This window comes from Barbus barbus (genome assembly GCF_936440315.1).
Source record: "Barbus barbus genome assembly, chromosome: 36".
Taxonomy (NCBI): Eukaryota; Metazoa; Chordata; class Actinopteri; order Cypriniformes; family Cyprinidae; genus Barbus; species Barbus barbus.
Genome location: NC_136714.1, coordinates 11,255,744 through 11,278,617, shown reverse-complemented (window position 1 = coordinate 11,278,617; position 22,874 = coordinate 11,255,744). Strand labels below are relative to the sequence as shown.

The window sequence follows — 22,874 nt, the reverse complement described above, 5'->3', positions numbered from 1 at the left end:
AATGATTTTTGGCATAAAAAAAAAATTGCTAATTTTGACCTGGCTATTGCTACAAATATAGGGGAAGGGAAAGGGAAGTGGTGTGTGGCCAAGTATGGTGACCCATACTCTGAATTTGTGCTCTGCATTTAACCCATCCAAGTGTACACACATTAGTGAACACACACCCGGAGCAGTGGGCAGCCAATGCTGCAGCACCCAGGGAGCAGTTGGGGGTTCGGTGCCTTGCTCAAGGGTCTCACCTCAGTTGTGGTATTGAGGTTGGAGAGAGTGTTGATTATTCACTCCCCCCACCTACAATCCCTGCCGGCCCTGAGACTCAAACCCACAACCTTCAGGTTACAAGTCCAACTCTCTAACTATTAGGCCACGACAGCGTCTATTTTTTTATTTTATTTTTTAAGTGCTACTAATGACTGGTTTTATGGTCCAGGGTCACATATAGAATAACAAGGATAGATAGAAAGAAAGTTTTATTTTTTTTCCTTGCAGGATTTGAATATTGTAAGGTCCAGTAAATCATTTATTTTCGTTTGAATATTCCTTTACACATAACAACTTCTTAGAGAATGTAAAATGCTCAACACACTCATCCAACACCTGATTCCCGATATTTTGCTGTACCCACAAATGAGATCGTGCCTGTATTTATTACCCATATGGGTAAAGAAGCATGCACTATGTTCTTAACAGTAATTTGCAGAACATGTTCTCATAAATGGTGTACAGTTTCTCTCTCAAATGGTCACAGTGCACCAGTACATTGAGTTCCAATAAAAACACACAGCTCACACTCAACTGCCTTTACAGCTGGAGCCTAAAACACCCTTACTCAGATTTACAGCTTGTCAATTACAAGGTATTACGCAGGCTTGTCTCTGCCGCCTCTTTCCCTTCGTAACACTCTGCAGACAATCCAATCCCTTTGGGCCTATTTTCAGAGCCCTTTAAATTTATCACATGATGGACAGCTCTACCACTACTGTAACCCAGCAAGGTCACTTTTGTCACAGATAATGTGACAAAAGCCAGAAATGATCACCTTCGTGTGTAAGGAACGCAGAGAGTCATCCCTCGTGCAAGTCAGCATTTTCAGCAAAATGATGCGCTACTTGCATTACTGGAGAAAAATGACTGCAATTTTAGAAATCTAGAGCATCCACTCTGAATGTGAATTGATTAAAAAGGAAACATTCAAACTTTCACAGCATGCATAACTACTTACAAAAAATGTTTGAAACTAATGTTTAGGGATTTGACAACCAGAGCAAACACAAATACAAGAACTAAAGTCTACAGTAGAAATAATTCGCATTCAGTAATTATTATTCATTCAGGGAGTAATTACCTCTTCACTTTTGCTATCCTAATATATTTAAACATAATCCATTTAGAGTTAAAGTATCCTCAAAGCTATTTAAACACTACAGCCACACTTAAAGAAAAAATCTAGTATTTTTAAATAATAATTTATATACACTATTAAAACACTACACTATAACATACACTACAAAAGTTTGGAGTCTGTAAGAACAGGGCTGCATGTATTTATTATAGAGTAAAACATTAATATTATAACAATCATTGTAATTAAATATTATACATCCAATTGAATATAACAATTAAATATTATTACAATTTAAAATAACTGTTTTGAATATATCATAACATGTCATTTATTCCTTTGCTGATTATTCTGATTTTTCTGCAGCCTTTATATATATATATATATTTTTTTTTTTGTTATAATGCAAACGTCTTTAACACTTGTGATGAATAAAATAAATAATTTTGTGTTTTTTTGTGTTACCCAATTTTCTTAATGACCCGAAACTTCTGAAAGTCTGAAAAGGTAAACAAATACCAAATAACTGAGTAATTCAGTTATATAATGTAATGGCATTCAGACATTTTAAGTGTCTGAATAGGGATAGTCCACCCCCAAAAATGAAAATTGTTGTATATCTGTTAAACAAGATATTTTGAAAAATGGTGGTAACCAAATCAAGCCACTGACTTCCATAATATCTACAAGTAGCTGTTTGGTCACCAACATTCTTCAAAATATCTTCTTTTGTGTTTCACACAACAAAGACAGTCGCACAGATTTGGAACAACTTGAGGGTAAATAATGACAGAATTTTCATTTGAACTATGCATGCTTAACTGCTGCAATAATTTTTGGAGCCACTGTATGTAAATGTAAACTCCATTCAGACCATGCAATACATAACTGATTCACAGAGAACTAAAGCCTTCTGTAGTTAGTGTGTTTGTTCACTAAATAGGGAAGCTCTGATCTGTCTACTGTTCGGTGTGGATGTTGATATCACATTGTGAGACACTTACAGCTTGAGAAGACAGAAGGTGGATTATTACTGAAGCAGAGGGAGAAGGAATGAGAGTGCTCATGGGGGCTTTATGAGGAGACAGGAGCTGGCAAAAGGTTGAAAAGGAAAACAGACAGAATGCACACGGGCCAAACAGTCAAGATTGCTCTTGCGCTATACACTGAGTCCATTCTAGGTAATTGGTTGTCTCAGTAGCACTCAAGCAAGGAAGTCTGACTCTGTAATATCTGGGGAAAACTAATTGTTAGCATTCCTGTTCATTGGCACTTGCTTGGCTGGTGCAGGACTCCACGGAAATACATGACTGCCATCTTTGCTCATGAAGGCTCCGTTCTGCTGCCAGATTGTTTTAAATCAATCATCTGAGCAAAAACGCCATGTGACTAATGACTCTGAAGCTGCAGGAAAATTACATAATGATTATACTGATTGGCTGGTGATACTGCAGGAACGTGTACCATCACAATCTCTTCTTTAGCAACTTTCCATAAGCTGTAATGTCAAAGGCAGCAGACAGCAAAAAAATATATTACTTTCTCACTTTTAAAGTCAGCATAAAACTGAAATTCCATCCGATTTTTCTTTTATATTATGACGTATATCAGAGTGAAATGGCTTCTTGAGGGCAAAAAAGAGAGAAAGAAATAACTTGATTCGGTGCAACAACAAAAAAAGATTGCGACTTTATTTGTTGTGTTTTGTTGTTTTTTGCTTTTTTTATGATATTGAGCTTAGATGGATAATTTATAATAAACACTGCAACACTCCAAAAATATAATAAAATCAAAATTAGTATTGTCAATTTGATTTCATGGTGACTTTTAGAGTCTTGGTAAAATAAAATAAAATTTGAATGTTTTTAAATAGTGATTTTTAAAAAAAATTCCATAACATTTTTAAAATGTCTTTAGTCTGAACAGGTTTTCTTTTGAACACCCATCAATGGAGAATGATGCTGTTTGCCTCAAAAGTGCAATTGCAAAATATTTACCAGCAGGGGTTTCCAGGGCCATGAAACTATGCAAAAAATGATCCCTTATCCACAAGAGTTTTCAAGCAGATAGGAGTCAAATAAAAAATAAAATAAATTTTAAAAATGATACTCTGTAAATTATACAGAGTATCATTTTTAAAATGATACTCTGTAAATTATATAATCAGAGAGATACTCTTTGCGATATAAATCAAGCAATGGTACATATCCTGCATAAGAATAATCTGGTTTCCTACCAGCTAAAGGTGCCAACATTTAAGCAAACTGCTGAAATACACAGATACAAAGAGCCGAACTGAGAGTTGAAGCGATTATCATGCAGTAATTAAGTCTAGGTAACAACACGTATCCCAGAGTACAGCTGACACACTGGAGGCCTGCTTCATACGTCTCCTGTCAGCCCCTTGCTCCGCACAACTGCGATGAAGAGGGCCACAGTGTATGAATCTATCTCAAGAGGGAGGATGCAGAGCAACCTACACAAACATTCACCATCATGCATGACCAGGATCGATGGGAAGCCCATCTTCGGTATTCCACCTTCAGTCGATCCACACTGCTTTCACCTGAGAGTCACTCACAGCAGTCATTCAACAGCTGGTGTACAGGCATGCACACGGACAGGCTATTCAGCTGCTGTAAACTGATGTTGAAAAAACGTAACTGCTATTATGAATTAAATGTATTCTACCAAGGAAAGTAAACCTACTTTATAAACAGCTTGCCTAAAAAAATTAAAAATGCAACTGCGGCTAATATTGCATGATCCCAGACCTGAAATGGTTCTAATTGTGCTTGAAGGAAAACAAAACCTGACTCTCAGGGGACAAGCTATCCAGCAGAGACTAGCTTTAAAAAAGAGACTGTACATGGTAACATGAAGTCTTGTGATATAAATCATGGCACATGTTTTAAATAAAAGACATAAACCCAGGAAGAAATTCTTAATGTGAAAAAACAGATTTTTGAAAATTTTGACACCATTTACGAAACCCCAAACTGTATGACTCTTTCTTCTGTGGGATGTAATTTATTTAAAATAATTTCATGCTAAGTATAGTTAAAATCTATTAACATACTTACTGATGTATTGCTCAAGACTTGCTGATATATAAGTTATATTTAAACTTTATTTATTATTTTTACTTGTGCACAATGCTCATTTCATAATATTAAGCCTAAAATGTGTTTAATGTCACTACTGAAGAGAATTGTAGGATGTTTGAATAATATCTGACTTTAAAAGCAAGATATTTACATTTTACCTGAAGTATACTTGCAATAGTTCCGCTTTAATATACTTCCACAACCAAATATACTCCAGTATATCTTTAGCACAATTATCTTCCGCACAATTAATTAAAGTGCATTAAGTACAAAATTACGGGTGGTGATGGCGCAGTGGATAAGACACATGCCGTTGGTGTGAGAGACCCGGGTTTGAATCCACTGTGAGACACCAATGTGTCCCTGAGCAAGACACTTAACCCCTAGTTGCTCCAGAGGCGTGCGACCTCTGACATATATAGCAATTGTAAGTCGCTTTGGATAAAAGCGTCAGCTAAATGAATAAATGTAAATGTAAATTAGTTGTTCCAGTTTAGCAGACTTTAAGTATGCCAGTTTAGTATACTAAAAGTACACCTGCAGGGTATTTTTATTAAGTACATAAATGTATTTGTAGTATACTTAGCATGAAATAAATGTATTTCAAATACATTTTAGTTTGTTTATTTTTCACTGGGGATAATGCAATATAATATATATTTGAGAAATGAAAATCAGTGGTGACCAAAACTGTTTGGCAACCAACTATCTTCAAAATATATTTAGAAGTTTCATTTTTGTGTGAACTATCCCTTTAAGAAACCAAACAATGCTATTTTAAATAATGTCTCTTTGTCCATACAATGAAAATCAGTGGGGACCAAAACACCAAGATATTAAATAATAACAGGCTTTTCATTTTTGGGTGAACTATCCCTTTAAGAACACTAAAGAAAGAAGATAATTTAAAGAGTGTTTCAATTGTCTTTGCCCATACAATGAAAGTCTGTGGGGACCAAAACCTAATCAGATCCCACTGACTTCCACTGTATGGATCAAAAAACACAAAAATATTAAATGATGACAGACTTTTCATTATTTAGATTAACTTTCCCTTTAAGGCAAGATGATACTGCATTGCATTTCAGCCGTTTCCTAACAATTTCCTACTTAACCATATCAATATTGGTTAATTTTGCAATCCGAATGCAACACAAATGGCTGGTTTTCACCGATTGCTTGTGTCCAGCTCTTGAAACACATTCTGAGCTAAGGCCTGTTTGTCTGAAGGGAATATGTGTGGGCGAACTGCAGAGAGAGATTTTCTTTTCTTGGAGCTATGGAAAAGTGGGCCATGCTGGAGAGAGTGCATAATCCCGCTTTAGTATCCTAAATATGACCACGTTTATAAAACTAGTGTTTTAACATGGCCATTACCCCAGATGACAACCCACCATGAGTGTCCAGCAGTAAGACGGCAGTCACCAATTTACTTCTCAAGGCCGAATACAGTTTGTAGCTGAGATAAGTGGCCAATCATTACTAAATCTCCTCAGGCAGTTCTCTTGCTACAGCCTTTTGAATCATGCACTATTTTACTGAGGTAAATTTTCCATGGCAGTCAGGCATCCACAGTCAGGGATTTTGTTATGACAGGATCTCTGTGTCTGGTCTTGCCCAAAATCCTTCACGTTTTAGATTTGACCTTACATAGTTATTAAAAATGACATATGCATCTACGAAATAAGTCCTTCCCTCTGTGCATGTCAATCAACAGCTGTTATTTTTGTCCCGTGTCATGCAGTTTTGCCCGAGAGCTCTTTCGGATCAATGATATTGAGCCAACGGCATATTCTGGACTGCCACCTCGATGCAGCTGTGACCTCCACACAGGGGGAAGGGAAAATCAGGATCACACATGAAGAGGAGCATCAAATACTACAAACTTCCCTGTGATCGTTTCTAAATCATAATTAACAAAAGATCTACTGCAAAACACATTTTGGAGGAGAAACACACGACCGCACACTCACCTGTCACTCCTCATGGGTAATATGTAGCTCTCCCTCTACAAAAAAATGTGGGGAAATTGTTTTTCAAAATACCTGCATTTAGAAGGATTTCAATCTAGGTTGAGCCATTAGGGACAGAAGAAGAAACATATTTTTATCTTCAAAACCCGTCAGACCTGACATATTTGAAAAGCTTGTGCCTTCCTGTTTAAATCGTACTCTATCCAGAGAGACATACAGTCATGCCAGTGGAGGTCCGATCGGGACTGTTATCTTTCGCAGTGACCACCTGAATTCATAACAGACTTCTTTCACATCAAACATGTATGTTGAAGCATCACGTGGAACAGAAAAAGTTTCTGTAAGTGAATGGTAGACTGCAGTCTCATCGCAAAGCAAATGGTGCAAATAATTTTGTTGCATCACACAAGTTAGTTCAATGCAGAGGTTAGATTCACTTGAGAGAAGAAACTGCAAAGTCATCTAGCGAGCACTCGTTGATCTTTGAAAAGAAGACATGGTACAAGATTTCCAATTTATTGATGAGATTAGAAAAATTTAAACGATAGTTCTGATTCAAGGCCTTTGTCTGCTACACTATGTTTTCATAAGCTGCATGTACTAGCATACTGTAGCAAGTATTTTAACATCGAATCCTCAAAACTACTTACTAGTGTTTACATTACATTAAATTACTACAAAGTAAAGTAATATTTTACGGTCAACATTTTATTAGACTCTTTAACTCTTTTATTTCTTGCACCTTGCTATCTTCATAGCACTCAATTTTTCAGCTATACACTTTCAAATCATTTCAGTTGTTACTAGTACTCATTCTAATCTATTGCAATAAATTCTAGCATCCATTCGATAACCAAATTTACACTGCAAAAGAAGCGCTTCTGAAGTGACATTAAGGTGTCTTTACACAGACTGTTTAATGCTGCTCAGAGGTGGCATGAATGAATTTACACAGCAAATACAAATGTATGCTTTGACACTAGGGCCTGAGGTGGGTTAGAACAGGCTTAATTTAGTCTAGCTTTAAGCAGCATTAAGTCTTTACACAGAATTTTGAGGAGGCACAGAGCAGCCTTAACTGTGTAAAGATACCTAAAAAGCTTTTTTTTTTTAGAATCATTTTTTTTTTTTTTTTTTTTTTTTTACGTTTTAGATTTCTAAATGAAATGATCTTTCATTTAGACTCATTAGCACTCTAGTGCCAAATTTACACTGCAAAGGTGGCACAGAAGCACTTCTGATGTGGCATTTAGGTGTCTTTACCCAGACTGTTTAATACTGCATAGCATAAATGCATTTACATAGCAATTACAACAGTATATTTTGATATTAAGGGTTGAGGTGGGTCTGAGCAAACATAATCATTCAGAAACCAATTTTACACTGCAAAGGTGGCACAGAAGTGCTTCTGATGTGGCATTTAGGTGTCTTAACCCAGACTGTTTAATGCTGCTCAGAGGTTGCATGAATGCATTTACACAGCAAATACAACTGTATGCTTTGACATTAGGCTTGAGGTAGGTCAGATGCCTTAAAAGGTGCTTTTTTTGTGCATATTATATACTAGCGCCAATTAATGAGAGATGTTAGATTCATTAGCTCTCTAGTGCCAAATTTACACTGCATAGGCAGCACAGAAGTGCCTCTAAAGTGACATTTAAGTGTCTTAACACAGACTGTTTAATGCTGCTCAGAGGTGGCATGAATGTTTTTACACAGCAATAACAACTGTATATTCTGAAACTAAGAGCTGACGCAGGTCTGAGCAGGCACAATTTAGTCTGGCTTTCATGCAGTTTTGCACTTTTACGCTAAATTTTTTAGCAGACACTGCCTTAAAAAGGTGTGTAAAAAGACCTTAGTTAAAGTTCATTTTAGGTCTATATATTTTACATTTAACTATAAAGTACATATTCAAAATAGAAATCTTATTAAAAAAAAAATAATTTAAAAATCTTACCAACACCAATAAAAAATGGAATAGTCATTAGTATATAATAAGTAGCTACTAGTAGGTGCATTAGTACCTATGAAAAATTCATAATAAAACTGATATCATAATAGATAGATAGATATCAGCAACAATTGGAATACATATTTGGAAGTGAACAGTTGGTATTTTAGTTACCATAGACAACAATTTTCGAATTGTTAACAATAGCTATAGGCTACTTGCACTGGGATACTAAGTAGCAAAGTATCTACTATAAAAGTTACTCTTGGAAAGGAAAAATATAAACTTATACACTAGTTACATAAACATGGCATATTTACGTTCACATTTTTTAGACTAGGTGTTTCTCGCGTACTCTTCAGAGGAGCAGAGGACGGTACAGCACCCTGGACAGCGACAATCTAAACGCGTTACAAGTAGAAGCCCTCTGACAGTAGGCCTGTGGACAACACGGTGACCTGAAACTCATTCACTGACAGAATGGTACCAACTTCTATTTATATCACAACACTAAGAAAAAGATGCATTGTCATTTTTTCTTTGCAATTGTGAGAGTGGGATTTGAGTTGCCGCTTTGAATCAAAAGTAGCCAATAACTGAAGGTTCAAATGTGCTTTCGAAGAACATGCCGTCATGAACAAAACGATGGGATCAATCGAGTTTCTTATTATACAAAGGTCATAATAATGCTGCCTGCAAACAGGTGACACATAACTGTAGGCTGGAAGATATTCCCCGCGTCCTGAGTGGAGTTTTAAAGGCTCCACTCCCAGTGCAGTTTTTCTGAAGGCCCATGACACAAGCGCAGACCAGCAACTTTCAATTCCCAAGAGAGCAATGAGCTTTAGGTCCTGACGGCCACAGTAGAAGATATTCGGAGTCATTCTGACCTTCTTTACCTTTTCATATCCGAACATACAAGCTGTGGGCCCTGTCTGATGGCTCCGCCATGAACACTGCTAGTTTATTACAATTGTCTTGAAGGAAAGAATTTGGTATCCAACAAATGAGCAGCGAGCGCGCGTGTGCCTAAGCACATGTCTGTGCATATGTCTGACGATACCACGAAAAACCTTTAAGCGTTTTATTCCTGCCCAAATATTGCTGCAGAGACGCCCCCACAAGCCCCCATCTGTTACTTACACCAAACATTTGGATGTCATCCGCACCACACATAAGCATACAACCGAAGCCGACGGCCAATGTCAATTTGCAAGCCTCTGCACAAGCATTTTGTGGGCATAAACTTACCGCAGTCTTCACACAAGATCCTCCCAACATCTTTTTTCAGGTTTTTCCCACTTGTATCTAAGGGCGCAAACGACGCTTTAAAAACCAAGGGTTCATCAGTTGGGTCCATGAAAAAAATATACTTGTGATTTTTCTTCACTTTAGCGCACGGAGCCTCCGAGCCAAATTCCCCCACGGTGACGAGCTGCTCCCGCTCCAGACCCCCGCTGTTTCGCGGCCACACGTCCAGGACTTTGACATTCACACTGTACGGCTCCGCTGAGACGTTCTGAGGTGCGGACTGCACCTTGCCCTCAATCACCACGGCGGATCTGTAAGCCTGGTCCTGCAGGGAATTCAGACTCGGGGAGTAGCAGGCGAAGGAGACCCCGATGAGCAGCATGGATAAGTGTACCGAATCAAGCCTCCTCATGCCGCCTGCTTTGGCTCGATGGTCGGTGGTCGCGTTGCGGCAGAGCTGCGGGGCGATGGCGGTGGAGCTGGGTTGAAGGCTGAAGAGACTGCGAATAGGCTCCAGTAGCACGGTGGCGCGGAAGACCTTGCGTAAGTGTCCATGCCATCGGGATCCGCTGCTATTTTCCGATAGATTTGCAATCGGGAAACACCAGCTGGGAACCGGAAACGGCGTAATGTTGCTGGGTTAATACAGATCCCTCAACTACATTCTTCCGAAGCGCATCGTAAAATGCAGGGAAAGTCGTGGACGCTGCCTCCTCCGAAGACACGAGCAGGTATCTGCAAGACGCCGCCAGTCAATCTTTGCCCCGAAATTGCCGTGGTGAGCGCGCCCCACTCGCCACTGGCTGCTGTGTATCTTCACTGTAGTCGAATGTGAAATGCTGCAGTAAACTATTAGGGCTACTTTCGATATCCCCTCAGCACAAACGTTGTAAGAATCCACTTTCGTAGCGACAAAACGCTGTTGCCGTATCCCTCGTGCCCCGTCTCTATCCGCCACCGCGATCTATCAGGGCAAGATTCCCCGCACAAACTGCAGATTCAAGGCTGGGGTGCTGAAACGAACGCCCATGCGCCGGCGTGTGCGTCTTTAGTCTCCGACTCCCCGAGAAAAATGGTCAATCCATGATCTCTCCCATGGCCAATTCTCATCGAATTAAAAAAAAAAAAAAAAAAAAAAAAGAAAAAAACCCACCAAAATGTATGGTGAAGGGTAGCGCCCGCCTCAAATCTCCCTGTAAATCATTAGAGCACCGCAGAGGTTTGTACTGCTTTGAGCGCGATGGCTAACAGTGCGAATGAATGAGCTTTGAATGAGTTTTGCGTCTCATTCCATTACTAAATCACTAAATCACACTAAATCAAATCCATATAGGCTACGTCTGGTATCCGTTGCATTGCTGATGCCTGGATGAATGAGAACATTTTTAACAAATGAAATGAAGGAACATCACGAATGTAGCAGAAGACTGCATCAAACGCAAAATATGTGCATTAGATGGTAAAGCATTTGTAGACACTTGGCACGCACGAAATGTTTAAAAGGAGACGATAAATATCAATATTAGACTTTAACCGGTTAGGAACGATACGTAAAATAACCTAAATCCTGTACTAAACGAAGGCTAAACCTGTGGATCTGCAAACGAGCGCAGCTACAACTTCACTAAGGGCGACATCTGCTGTTCTGTGCGCACACAGAGGAAGCCACAAACATCTTTCTAACTTGTAAGATGACTGTGGGGAACCATGGGTAATAAATAGCGCAAGTTGTAGTCCCTCAGACGTTTTAATTTATTCAACTGTAAATGAACGAACAGTACACAGTACAAAACAGTACTCCAGGACTAATGTGCCTTACTTGGAGTAACTTGGGGTTAGGGTCCTGCACAAGGCACAGTGGTGATAGTTCATAAACTGACCCTTGCTGAGATTTCACTGCTTATTTGTAGATTGCTGAATGCTTTCTTTAGAAAATAAATAAATAATTAAACCAAGCTATAGTGTTTATGGCCTAACTGACAGGACCTAAATAGCCTAACAAAAAGTGATTTCAGAGCTATATGAAATGTCAATATATATTTTACACATTCCATCAGACAAAAATGTCTGTTGAAGTGGTGCATTGTGCCATATCAAGTTAAATTAGTAATTATAATGTTGTGGTAGATAGGCCTTTAAAAATAAAAGGGTTGACAGTTTTGCAGCTCATTTAGTTGTGCAATGTCTTGACACTAAGAGTTTAATGCTACAGTTTCTACATCTACTTTCTTATAATCATATATTTGCTATAAAAATGTACGAATGTGTCGAACATGTATAAAGGAATTTAAAAGAGGAAACGCTTGTCGTTAAAGGCCATCTTGAAAAAGTATTTAATTAATAAATATTTTCATCACATTCATTTAAAACTTTTATTAAAATATAATGATATATAAAATATGTAATAAATACATTTAAAAATGCAAATATAAAAAATGCCTTTATTGCTATATATAATTATAGAGATGATGAAAATGTTATTTTTAGTTGATGTGTTAAGAAAATAGGCCTACTTAAGGCTATAATATCGCATGTTAAAAGCTCAATATAAAAGTTCGACATAAACGCATCCTTTTTGTGGAACGAAATCAATGCCTAATCACTTCTTGATCTTCACGTTAGTGGTTCAGAAATGTGGAGGTGTATTACAAGTTTATTTATTACTTGTAGGTTACACATGCACACTGCACCAACTCGCTAGAAACAAAACTCAAATCTGACCGATCATAAGAAACGCAGTGGCGGGACTCGGAGGTTACTGTCCATGGTTCTGAAACAGCGCTGCCCTCGACCTCCCACCGACCAATCTACACTGAACTACAAAGTAAAATATGAGTTTAACGAAATAATTATTTATACCGTACAACCACTTTAAATAAATCCGAAAATTAAGCCATGACATATAGTCCACATGAACACGTGATAACATGACACTTTTAGGCTACAAGTCATCCTATCTCTATAAACCATTTGATCATATCAGGTAAGATAAAGAGCTTATTCAAGCTTTTCTTAACACTACAAACTTTTTATGATGTTTTAATAAGTAAGTCCCCACTGCAGTTTGCTACACCCTTGAAAATGAAAAGTATTTAATGGTTTATTGAAGCACCGTAAATTAACCCCAAAATCCTGAGTTGACTTGGAAGATTTAAAAACTTAATCATGTTACATCATACCTTGTTCAGCAAATTAATGAAACATTGATTAACATTGGTTGACATGACAAGTGAAGTAGACCCACTTCAGGGTTATTTGAAACAACCCACTTTGATAAAACTCACATGATAAAGTTACATAATAGAACCAATACATTTTTATTCGATTATTTATTGTTTTTATAACCACTGTGGCATATAAGGAAGTTAATAAAACACTTGTGCATATTACTTTCGCGTGCACACTTCATTTAACAACCCAGTAAAAAGGTGATCGTGACTTTAGTTTTCGATTCTACGACGTTTGCAGCTTCTAGCACGCCGAATACTCGGAATAAATTTTATATGAGATGTATGCGAAGTATTCTCCGATATAAAAACAGCTAAAAGGGCACGTCCAGCTGCAATAGCGCGAAATCAACAGTGCGAGGCGCAAGAGCTGCTTGCTTTTCCCCAGCTGAGCGTGCTGACATCAGACTCCACGCGCACAGCGTTGAGCTGGTGCGTGCGTCCGTCTCCATGCCACGACTCGCTCTTTCCTTCCATCTTGTGATTGGCGCATCGGTGAAGCAGCACCGCGACAGTGTTTACAGTAGGCCTTCGGGGCTTACAGGTTTTCATCTTTGTTTTTGACAGTGTTCAACCTCGAAGGGCTTGCACAGGGCAGCTCTGCCTGCAGACTGAGCGGGGTAAGATATGCCGAACCACGTCGCTCGTTATGAGGTCTGCGACTTTGGCAGCAGCACAGCACTTTACGATCATATGTCATGGTATTCAGCGGTATACTTTTTTTTTTTCTTTTTTTTTGTCAGTATAACAACCACGGAATTAATGTTCGCAGCCGTGGGCAGATATCACAGACTGCTTGCGCAAACTCGTTAACTGTTTACAGTGCTGACAGACAGCGAGGCTGTCTGTTGCGGCAAATACAGTGTGCCATAGTGTGACTGTGACATACCGTTATGAGTTCAAGCTCACAGAGTTCACCTTAGACCAAACAACAAAAACAAAACAAGCACACCTTTAAGTGACGCTCATGCATTGGAGTCGACGGTCCCTCTTTCCTTCACTCAATGTCTTTTTTTACGCACTGTCACTTGTGTTAGGCCCATGTCAAGGAGTTTACACATGCATTAGAAGTTTTAAATGACAAAATGTTAAGTAACAATTAAGAATAAACTGTTAAGGCATTCTTCATTCTAGTAAGCAACAGGCCACATAAAGTTAGGGACCACTAACTTTTATGTTTAGCCCGAGGTAATATAGCTACTTATTATTATTAGGCCTATACTTTTTTTTTTTAATCAGGAGAAAAATCACTTATCTTGGATACTTAATTGCCTGGAATGCAAACGTTGTTTAAATGCATTTATTTATTATATATTTAATTTATTGAATATTAAAATCTCTTCCATTAAAGACATGCACTTGATTTATTAAAAAGTATGCTAGAATAGACTAGACTTTAATAAATGTGTATTTATTAAAGCATATGCTTGAATAGACTTGATGTGTGTAAGCAACTGAATACATTTTATAACTTTTTCATAACTATACAGGCCCGATGTTTATGAATGCTGTTTGTATTCCACGTGTGCTCGGTCTTTAGAGAAATATTGAACACTGAACTAATAAATGGTCTGGTAATGTATGTGTTCATTCCATCTAAATACTGCATTTCTGAATTTCAGTCATTTTCAGCGTTTATATTCCAAGGCGTGCATAAACGCTGCATGTTCCTTATTTGAGGACTTTTTTTGAGGAAAATTGCATGCATATGCCCCCATTGCATGCAAACATACAAATACACTAATGCCTGGAAAAATGCATGTAAAACACGTCGAGGCTCTCTCAGTTGAACATTTATTATTATAGTAGGCTAGCCTACTGTTGTAATAATATGGATGTTGAATATATATATATTTCAAGACATGAATCAGTGAACATATTTATATAAATTACGTATTTAAGAAGGGAATAAATTCTATATATCTCATTTTAATCTACGTTACTGCAGACTTTTGAGTTAGGTGATTTTATATTTAAAATTTTTGTTCTTTCTTTTATAGCTTGCATTGGTATTATAGTTGAAACTTTAAGCTTAAAATAACAGTAATGGGCAAGAAAATAGTTTATTAATGACGATGTGTTATTTTTTACGTCCACAGCTCATTTATTAAAGTAAAAAGGTACGATTAGACGCATCAGAATATTTCAATGCAATTCAGTCTCTGAAAATATGCGTTTTGTTAGTCAAATCCGATACGTCTATCACAATTGTTAACGAACACGATGCTAAATTATTTAAATGTTTTCTAAACTAAATTATTAGAGAGAATCAATTATTGGATGCGTGAAAAAATAATAAACGTTTGTTTTCCAGGGTTAATGCTTACAATTTCAATTAAATTACAGAGCAGTTCAATAAAGTTAAAGAAAATTAATTCAAAACATTAGTGCAATTATCCAATCGATTTTTGTTTAATGATTTTGTAAAATACCTGTGAGTTTAAATATGGGCAATATTTTGTACAACAAAACACGCAAATAATCTAATAACTAATAAAAATCGAAATCAAAGTGAGGTATTTCTACATTTATAAAACATTTTGCTTTGAAAAGCATGTTTATAAACCAATAAATCATTTTTTTAATTTTGTATTACATTGCCAAACATTTTTTAATTAATCAGATGGGTTTTGTGCGGATTGACAAAGAAAATAAGAAACAAAGCATTTAGATTTGATTAACATTATGGCTATGCATGCTACATATTTTTGTAAATTATACAAATGCCAGAAACCCATTACTCATTTGCCTATGCTTACAAAATAAATATTTTCTATTTTGTAATATATAATATCTGAGAAACGCTACAGCTGTATTGAGACGAACGGCATGTGTTAGCGTTGTTATAATATGCACGCCACGTTTAGTTTTAGTATCCAGATATATTCTCCTGCTTATAACGGTCATACAACACATAGGCTACTCTTAACCGCTTTGGTAAGAAAGCATCCGTCACAACTGTGTCAATGTAAATTTGAAAACATATAGGCCCTATTAATCCCAAAATTCTACTTTTAGGCCTACATCATTTTCTTCAAACAGGCCTTGAATACAATATCACAAAAGCCTTTTCAGACACGCAAACTTCCTTAATTATTGCATGCAAGCGACGCTGAGCCTTGATTTCATTAGAAACCTCTGTTAATTGCTTATATGTTTTACAAGATTTTTTTTTCGATGATAAAAGGTGAACAACTACAAAACAACACTCTTAAAATAAAGGTGCTTCAAGCGATGCCATAGAAGAACCATTTTTGAACCATTCCACAAAGAACCATTCAGTCAAAGGTTCTTTAAAGAACCACCTCTTCCTTACCTTTTTATAATCTGAAGAACCTTCTTTCACCACAAAGAACCTTTTGTGAAACAGAAAGGTTCTTCAGATATTAAAGGTTCTTTATGGAACCATTTAGACAAAAAGGTTCTTCTATGGCATCGTGAAGCATCTTTATTTTTAAGAGTGTTGATTACAATGCATCATTTGCATCTGGTATAAATGCATACATCAACGTATGTTAAATAATAGGCTACTGGATGAAAATAACTTGCATTGTAGCCTAGGTAAGTGCGTAACATAAACCTACAGAAAATGTAATACGTAATACCTCAAGGCGTTACCCAAATAAAATTCAACCACCTTAAAAGCTGAAGAAATCAAAGCCTATCGAATAGAGCTATTTATTATAGCTCAAATTATAGTAGGCTAATGCATTTTGCATCAGTGCATCAATACGAATGCATCTGAAAAAAATATTTCCAATAAACTATTTTATTTTTGCCATGACAAAGCCGAAGTGAAGAATGAACTAAATGAAACCTAACCAAACACAACCGGTCTGCTCCGAAGCGTTTATTATGTTAGCTAGTTTATATTAAGCAAAATATCTCATTTAATATTCGTAGGCAAAATAGCGGGATGCGTGAGCGATATCAATAAGAATTAAATCAATTTATATCACTTCGCATATAGAAATCTCCCGTACCATTTAACAAGTTTAATAATTAGTTTTCTAAGCTTTAAACTTGGATAAAAACTTAAAGGGACGAAACTTAAGCAAATGTCTTTTGTAACGACTGCATATAGCCTAGACTAAAATACATTGACAGCAGTGAAACATGTTCTATATTAAGATACGCGGTGAAGGCAGCACACACTCAGTACGCAACGAATTGAATTTTTTACTTTCGCTTTGAATTGAATTTATCGTCATCTTCCAGGACAGGCATAATGTGTGATTAGAGAGTGCGGCTGCAGTGTTAGACCTTCTGTACGATTAATTTATTCGGATTCTGCACAGGTCTGAACAGCGCTCGTCTCCTCTCCTCACACAGATCTCGCGAGAGCGGTGGCGTGGCTGCTTGGCAGTAGGCTTGCAGTAAGACAGAGGGAGAAGGCAGGCAGCATCATGGCGGACAGAGACAGTGGAAGTGAGCAGGGAGGAGCAGCCACGGGCCCGGGTGTCGGTTCCATACACCCAGTGACAGGAGGGGCGGGCTCGGCTTCCGGGCTGCAGCACGAGACGCAGGAGCTCGCCTCGAAGCGGGTTGACATCCAGAACAAGCGCTTCTATCTAGACGTAAAGCAGAACGCGAAAGGCCGCTTCTTGAAGATAGCAGAAGTCGGGGCCGGGGGAAACAAGAGCCGCCTCACTCTCTCCATGTCTGTGGCTGTCGAGTTCCGCGACTACCTGGGGGACTTCATCGAGCACTATGCCCAGTTAGGGCCGAGTAATCCGGACATAGCGCAGGACGAGCCACGGCGGGCGCTGAAGAGTGAGTTTCTGGTGCGGGAGAATCGGAAGTACTACATGGATCTGAAGGAGAACCAGAGGGGCCGCTTTCTGAGGATCCGGCAGACCGTCAACCGGGGGCCCGGCTTGGGATCCACGCAAGGCCAGACCATCGCTCTTCCAGCCCAAGGACTTATCGAGTTTCGCGACGCGCTCGCCAAACTCATCGACGACTACGGTGTGGAGGACGAGCCTGCGGAGCTGCCCGAGGGAACCTCGTTAACTGTGGACAACAAGCGCTTTTTCTTTGACGTGGGCTCCAATAAATACGGGGTGTTCATGAGGGTAAGCGAAGTCAAACCCACCTATCGCAACTCTATCACAGTGCCCTACAAAGTGTGGTCGAAATTCGGCAGCACTTTCTGTAAATACGCAGACGAAATGAAAAAGATTCAAGAGAAACAGCGGGAAAAAAGGGCATGCGATCTTCAGCAGCAGCAACAAGAGGAGATGCACGGAGACGACGGGGAGGAGGATTGATAGTGGAGAGAAACATGCAAAAAATAATCCGAATAACCTAAAGAGAAATTCTAAGTACTTTGCTGTAAAAATAAATAAATAATTAAAAAATAAAGAGAGAGAGATACATAAAATATAAGTAACTGTTTAACTCCAAGGGAGCACTACCCACAAAAAATACAAACCTCCACAGACTGACAGTCCACCCATCGCTGGATATCATCCACTTACCCACCATTAATACAGTAAGCGGCTGCTAAACCAAGTAATAACATTATATATGAACTGTGTTTCCTACTTGACCACAACAGAACTGAGTGTTTCTTTTTCCCTTATTAACCGAGAACTTTTTTACACGTTGCAAGATATTATAAAAAGTGTTTGCAATGGAGTTATTGCCGAGATTACGAGGAAGCGGTTCCTTTACGTGTGAGCTAATGACTTCAGCACAAATCAGATGCTTTAGTTTTTTTAATCAAATTTTCGAATCATATGAGGAGGTTGTCATGGTAGCCATGCCACTAGTATTCAAAGCATCACCTGAGGGCTAGATAGTAACCCTGATGGGAAGGAACCAATATCAACCTGTTGATTGACAGAGGTTCAGGGGTCAGCAGAGCGAGTGGTCGCTGTGTGCGAGCGTCCAGAGGCGGTGGGCGACCTCTTCGCAAACATTATGAGGAGTATTACCAGTGTATTTTTTTAATTGAAGTTCTTGTCATGCAGATGATATGCTATGTATTTGTGTCTCGTTGTCATGCACAGTGTATTAAAAAAAGGTACTTAATAAGTAAGAGCAATGACAACAGAAGAGAAAGATTTCTCAAAAACATTTTTGTAACGAAACCGGACCCCTCGATACAAACATACAAAGAAACGTATGAAAACGCTCATATAGAAAAACATACAACGTATGATTTTGTGAATCAGATGCATTTCAGTGGAGAAGAAAACAACCCACGTTTTTAGTGGGGGATTTGACAAACAATCTGTTAAAGGGTTTAAAAAGAAATATATAAATATATATATATATATATATATATATATATATATATATATATATATATATATATATATATATATATATTATCAGTCTACCAATGAGAGGATGAGGGGCGCCAAGGAATGCTGTAGTTGCATGTTAACCTGTACACAGCCACATTGAGGTGGATTTCTCAATGTTCGTCCTCAAGGACTCATCTCTGTAATGGTTTCAATGTCCATAATGTCAGTAATGTTTGGTCAGTTGAATTAATACTTGTTTTTTCTTTTGTCCGAGAAATACGTGTACATACTAAGATAATATATCAACTCTTTTGACTGTTTGATCAGACATCAAAGACAAGTCTTTTGAAACGAAAGCCCTTTTTCCATGGGGGCCCTTGAGGACCTGTGTTGGGAGACCCTGACTTTAATGAAACTTGTTGGGGAGCATACTCTTCAGCATTAAACAACCTGGTGCCTTACAGATTCTGCATGCTTATACACTGGCCGGTTCTTTGGATCTAAGTTTGGATTCTTGTTCATTTTTCTTTTCCCATTTCTTTTTCTCGTCTGGTTTTGTTTGGCCCTGGCCCTCCCGTATGCTATTGCATAACTCGTGGTTTGTTCAGTCCAAAAGCAAATCGTTCTGATTACAACAAGTGACTCAGAAATCACCTAGGCATTTTTCCTCACCTTGACGAAACTATATTAGAAGCTACATGCCAGACAAAAGGATGTTTAGTGCTTCTAAACAAACTCCTTTGGTGTGAGGTAAACTTCTGTACTGAAGCCTCTCTGTAGTTTGGCAGTAGTGTGTCACTGTCACAGACTAAAAGCTTAGTCGAGGGGTGTGGCCAGGATTTTTTCCCCCCCTTTCCTCTAACTTTTCAGTGTTGCTTCATGTAATTTGTCATTTTGGAAACTTTGCTTCACAAAGTTAGATTTATTTTCTTTCTCTTCCAGTGCTATATTTCATTACTGTGTGCAATATTGAACGTGCCAATGTTGGCAATATATGTATATCAATTAAATATATGATTAATATTTGAAAAGCATGCGGCTGAATTCCACGTTTATTTCTTTAAAAGGTCTTTATTTCTTTAAAGCCTTTATCTGCACTTAAAAAAAGGTCTGTATCTGGAAAATAAACCAATTTTAATGAACAAGTTTCACCCAGGTGAAGCGAACACATAGCAGTTATCTATCCTGTCTGCACTTTTTGTGAACGTTCATGTCATAAATGCGCCCGTTTCGTCTCTGTTCCTCTTGATGTGGGAGGTTGGGGGTTACTGGAATGAAACGATGGGGGTGTGAAGGCCTTTGGGTAAGGGGCAATGAATATGTATCCTTAATTTCCCTACAAATACATACATGGGATGATTCTAATGATGAAGGTGTGTGATGACCTCTTCTCTCTTCAGTAGCACATTGCTTTCCCAGCTGGAGAAAAATGTCTGACCAATGTTTGTTTGAAAATGATCTCAACAAGGAATGCCTTGTGCCGTTATTATTTTTTTCTTTATCTCTTAACTTATGTTCCTTCCCTTTGCAAAGAGGTTCACTGAATCACTCATTCGGCGGTTATGCGTCAAATATAATTTATGTACATTTTACAAATTTTAAAAAATAAAAGGAAATGTTAATTTACCCACCTCTCACAAAAAGAATGTTCAATATCAATGTTTCTGTGTTTCTTTTTCTCGTGTGCAACAGTTCAGGAAGTGGTTGATGTTGTGGCTCTGACGTCAATTAAGTTTTCTCTGTGTACACACAGTTGATGTATCACTTTTGAAGGAACAGAATTATGACCTGAAGCATGCAGACTAACCGATCTGTAATAACACATGTCATAATGTCATTTTGATGCAATCTCCTTTTACTGTATGGGTACTGTTGATTGGTTCCAGTGGTTAACCAATGTAATAATGTGCACTAACAATACCACTACATTTTCTAAGGAATGTGTGATCATATCCAAGTCTTTTATCATCTTATACTTTTCAGAACAGAACTGTTAAGAATATGAGATAATATACTACAGTATGACTGAAGGGGTCTTTCTCAGAATAATAACCATAATAACAGTTTGTTTTTTGTTTTTTTTAATTGATACTGTTTGAGCTGCAGTTCAACGGCCATTCTGTTGAATGTATCATGAAAAATCATACACATTTGTCAATTCAAGAATGAGTCTTAATTGTGCCTTATACTAAATCTTCATACATATTCACAAAATATTGCTGCCTTGATTCTTGGGATTTCATTTGAACTGGATCTCTTGCTCTCTTCATGTGTAGTATTTTGTAAAAAAGAAAAAGAAAAAAGTCTGATCTCAGTTTGGTATAAGAGATTTCTGATGTTCTTGCTGCAAAACAAACCAATGATTTAGTTTAATTCATGTTTCATTATTATTATTAAATAGCATGTAATGTGCTGCAGCGACATCTTTTAAAACTTTTGACTTAAAACATGCCCCAGTGTAGTTTGGTTTCGAAATTACTATGAAATAGAGCTGCTTTAATGGTGATACTACATAGGTTTAAGGGCATTAAATTCAGTTTTTAATGACAAGACTGAATTATGAACACATTTTCATTGTCCATGTGATGAAATGGAATTTGAGTTAGTTTTACATGTAGGCCTACATTTACCATAAATTATTATTGTAACATTTTACATTTGAGAAAAATTACGTTTTTTAAATCAGTTCTCATTGCATTCTCCTACATTAAGTAAGTTTCAATATCAAGAACATGTTACAAATATAGAAAACAACTGCTTTTGTTGATTTAAAAAAAATCTTATGTGAGATTAATCACTAATCATGACAGGTCTAGATGGGCAAATCAAATATGTGACCCTGGACCACAAAACCAGTTTTAAGTCGCTGGGGTATATTTGTAGCAATAGCCAAAAAATACACTGCATGGGTCAAAATGATTGATTTTCCTTTTATGCCAAAAATCATTAGGATATTAAGTAAAGATCATGTTCCATGAAGATATTTTGTAAATTTCCTATTGGAAATATATCAAAGCTTAATTTTTGATTATTAATATGCATTGCTAAGCACTTCATTTGGACAACTCTAAAGGCGATTTTCTCAATATTAAGATTTTTTTGCACCCTCAGATTCCAGATGTTCAAATAGTTGCATCTCGGCCAAATATTGTCCTATCCTAACAAACCACGCATCAATGGAAAGCTCAATTGAAAAATTACTGGTTTTGTGGTCCAGGGTCACATATAACAAAATACAACTTGCAAAATGCAATTATGGGGCACTTTATATGATCACAGCCCAGCAGTAAATGAAGAAAAGGACATGCTAATTAACTTATTCAAAATTCTTGACATTTTAGCCAAATCAATTTAATATTCTCAGGGCATTGTGACAATGATACATAAAAAGTTTGTCGGTTCACAAAAGCCTCAATGCTTGCTTGCCATCTTCACCAGCAGATTTGTTATGGAGAGATTTGTTTTTCATTTAGGTGAAGACAATTAAGCAAACAAATGAAGATTGGATTAAAAAATTATAATTGCTGTATTAGAGCATTTAAAATGATTTTTATGACTTTCTAACCAATAGGTGGTGCTTTAATCAACCCATAATGTACAATCAAGGCATGATGGCAATGACCTAAAGCAACAATGCATCCCAATTCACCTAAACAATGTATATATGTACTTTTTTTCTCTTTGGAAAAAGTACATACTTTTAATGTACTGCAAGGCTATGCAGGTAATAGGACATGTCATATAATTGTCTTGATGCCACAGA

The 22,874-nt window shown here is 37.5% G+C and overlaps 1 protein-coding gene across 2 annotated transcripts; it reads left to right on the top strand.

Moving 5' to 3' along the window:
* Positions 1 to 13,283: 13,283 nt before the first annotated feature.
* Positions 13,284 to 18,885, top strand: LOC306856358 (transcriptional activator protein Pur-alpha-like). Of its 2 annotated transcripts, none has more exons than XM_079395600.1 (2): positions 13,284 to 13,477; positions 17,190 to 18,885. In XM_079395600.1, exon 2 carries the CDS (start codon positions 17,264 to 17,266, stop codon positions 18,125 to 18,127), a length of 864 nt encoding a protein of 287 aa, XP_079251726.1. In that variant the 5' UTR covers positions 13,284 to 13,477; positions 17,190 to 17,263; the 3' UTR covers positions 18,128 to 18,885. The 2 variants fall into 2 exon arrangements, with proteins under 2 accessions (XP_079251726.1, XP_079251727.1); XM_079395601.1 differs by having other exon boundaries at positions 17,156 to 18,885.
* The last annotated feature ends 3,989 nt before the right edge of the window (positions 18,886 to 22,874 follow it).